We start from the raw sequence: 1,835 nt of genomic DNA on the forward strand, positions 1-1,835 counted from the left end.
AATGAAAATAAAACAAAGTCCTATCCAAACTCAAAAAGTATATTTGTCAATGTTTACCGACATTGTTCAAGCCAGAGCTACCTGGAAAGCCTTAGTAAGAAGTCCAGTGGCCTCCTGCATCAAGAACTTCTTGCAGTCTTCGTGGCACAGAGGAAACCATGTTGTTGATTGTTCGCTAGTTTCGTCTGAACAGCTCCCACTCGTCCTTGGTGTGTTGGAGGAGGCGGGCCCGTGTCCTCTGTCTCTGGCTCCTACGCGTTGACAATCTGGACTCACACAGTTTCGATGGGATTGAGATCAGGAGATCGAGCCGGCCAAGGCAAGACCTCAATCTGTCCACTCCTTTCCTCGAACCAGTGCATGACCACTCTGGTTTTGTGGATAGGACAGTTATCCTAGTATTGAAAAGGAAAGTAAGCGTGGATTAGGCAAACAAATTTAAGTAAGTGCAAATTAAGACAATGTTAGATATAATTTTACCAGTTTCACATATGTGCAGATGGGGATCATCGCAACATACGAGTATATCTCATACCTGTATGAAAACTATTTTCTCTGGATAAGGGAGACACATCGGCCGGACAGTTGGAAATATAACCTCTTCCAGTATTTCTAAATAAACTTCAGAGTTAAACGTCCCCTCAATGTCAGTCAACTCGCCCAGGCAATTGAAGATCATCCAACCCCAGACATTTACTGTTGTCCTCCGACTTCTTTCGTCGGTATATATATTTTTGCGCTCATAACGAGTGTTGTTTGGGCGCCAGCAGTGGAGGGCTCCATGATTGGTGGATGAAAATGTCTTTTCATCGTTGAAGATAGTTGGGGCTCAAAAATCTAAGTCTTTCACTATACAGTTTTGTGCAAACTCAAGCCTCTCTCTCACATGCCTCTGTTCCAGATTTCCTTTAGTAGCTGGAACATGATGATGAACGCCTGCATCGTGCAGACGGCGCCTGACCGTCCTGGCAGACAGGTCCAGGCGGAGCTGTTCCCTCACAGCCACAGAGTTGGTGAAGGGGTTACGCTCGATGTTTGCGAGGATGCGAGCGTTGTCCTCTTCACACGTCAGTCTTGGTCTTCCTGGTCTAAAGTATGATCAAAAATTAGTAAATGATAACTGAATATGTAAGTATGTTAAATGAAAAGATATCAAATACTTAAGGAAACAGTAAACTAAACAAATAGAGAAAATAAGTAAATAGATTTCATAAAAGGTCATAAAGCTTTGGTTAAATTGGAAGATAAGCACAGTAGATAACAAAAACAAATGCACAAACATACTCGTATAAATGAATAAATATGTAAAACAAACAGAATATACAGTATATGTAAATAAACAGGTGCAGGAAGAGATAAACAAAGAATAACAATATACTGTCTACCGTAAGTCTGATTCAATATGTCAAAAAGCAACGATATAATTTCGTGATATCTCACTGTCGCCTGTCTTCCATATTGCTAGACTCTTGCCAGCGGGTTATCCAGCGCTTAACTGTTTGCCTGGTCAACCCTAGGTCTCTCACAATGTCGACAATGCTGTGGCCGGCCTCATGCATACCAGTAATGCGGCCTCGTTGCACCGCACAGTGTTGCCTGGACTCCATGCTGGTATAGGTTTGCAGGGCCATCCAGCAACTCCAACACCCTCTCATCACCTCGGAACAATGTTTTCCTCAGACAAATAACAGCTACTTATACAAAATGGTGGACAAGGCAATAGTGTGCTGTGCTGGAAACGTCTGGCTCCGCACTAATGTTTGATCTGTTACGTCAGTATATTTCTCTCACGAACCAGCCCTTGATATCACCACTCTAAAGCTTATCTGCCGCTG

The 1,835-nt window shown here is 43.0% G+C and overlaps 1 protein-coding gene across 1 annotated transcript; it reads right to left on the reverse strand.

The window, feature by feature from the left end:
• Positions 1–829: 829 nt before the first annotated feature.
• Positions 830–1,607, reverse strand: LOC145391240 (uncharacterized). Its single transcript, XM_080265915.1, has 2 exons — positions 1,441–1,607; positions 830–1,088 (listed from the first exon to the last, which is right to left on the reverse strand). Exons 1-2 carry the CDS (start codon positions 1,605–1,607, stop codon positions 830–832), a joined length of 426 nt encoding a protein of 141 aa, XP_080122041.1.
• Positions 1,608–1,835: the final 228 nt, after the last annotated feature.

This window comes from Coenobita brevimanus, chromosome 17 (assembly GCF_032717465.1).
Source record: "Coenobita brevimanus isolate Jiangsu-jjx chromosome 17, ASM3271746v2, whole genome shotgun sequence".
NCBI lineage: Eukaryota > Metazoa > Arthropoda > Malacostraca > Decapoda > Coenobitidae > Coenobita > Coenobita brevimanus.

Bases quoted from the DNA above. Each gene is read 5' to 3' on its own strand.
- LOC145391240 (XM_080265915.1), bottom strand. From the start codon at position 1,607: ATGGAGTCCAGGCAACACTGTGCGGTGCAACGAGGCCGCATTACTGGT. The intron at 1,089-1,440 runs GTGAGATATCAC...ATCATACTTTAG, and splicing joins AATATGGAAGACAGGCGACA to ACCAGGAAGACCAAGACTGA.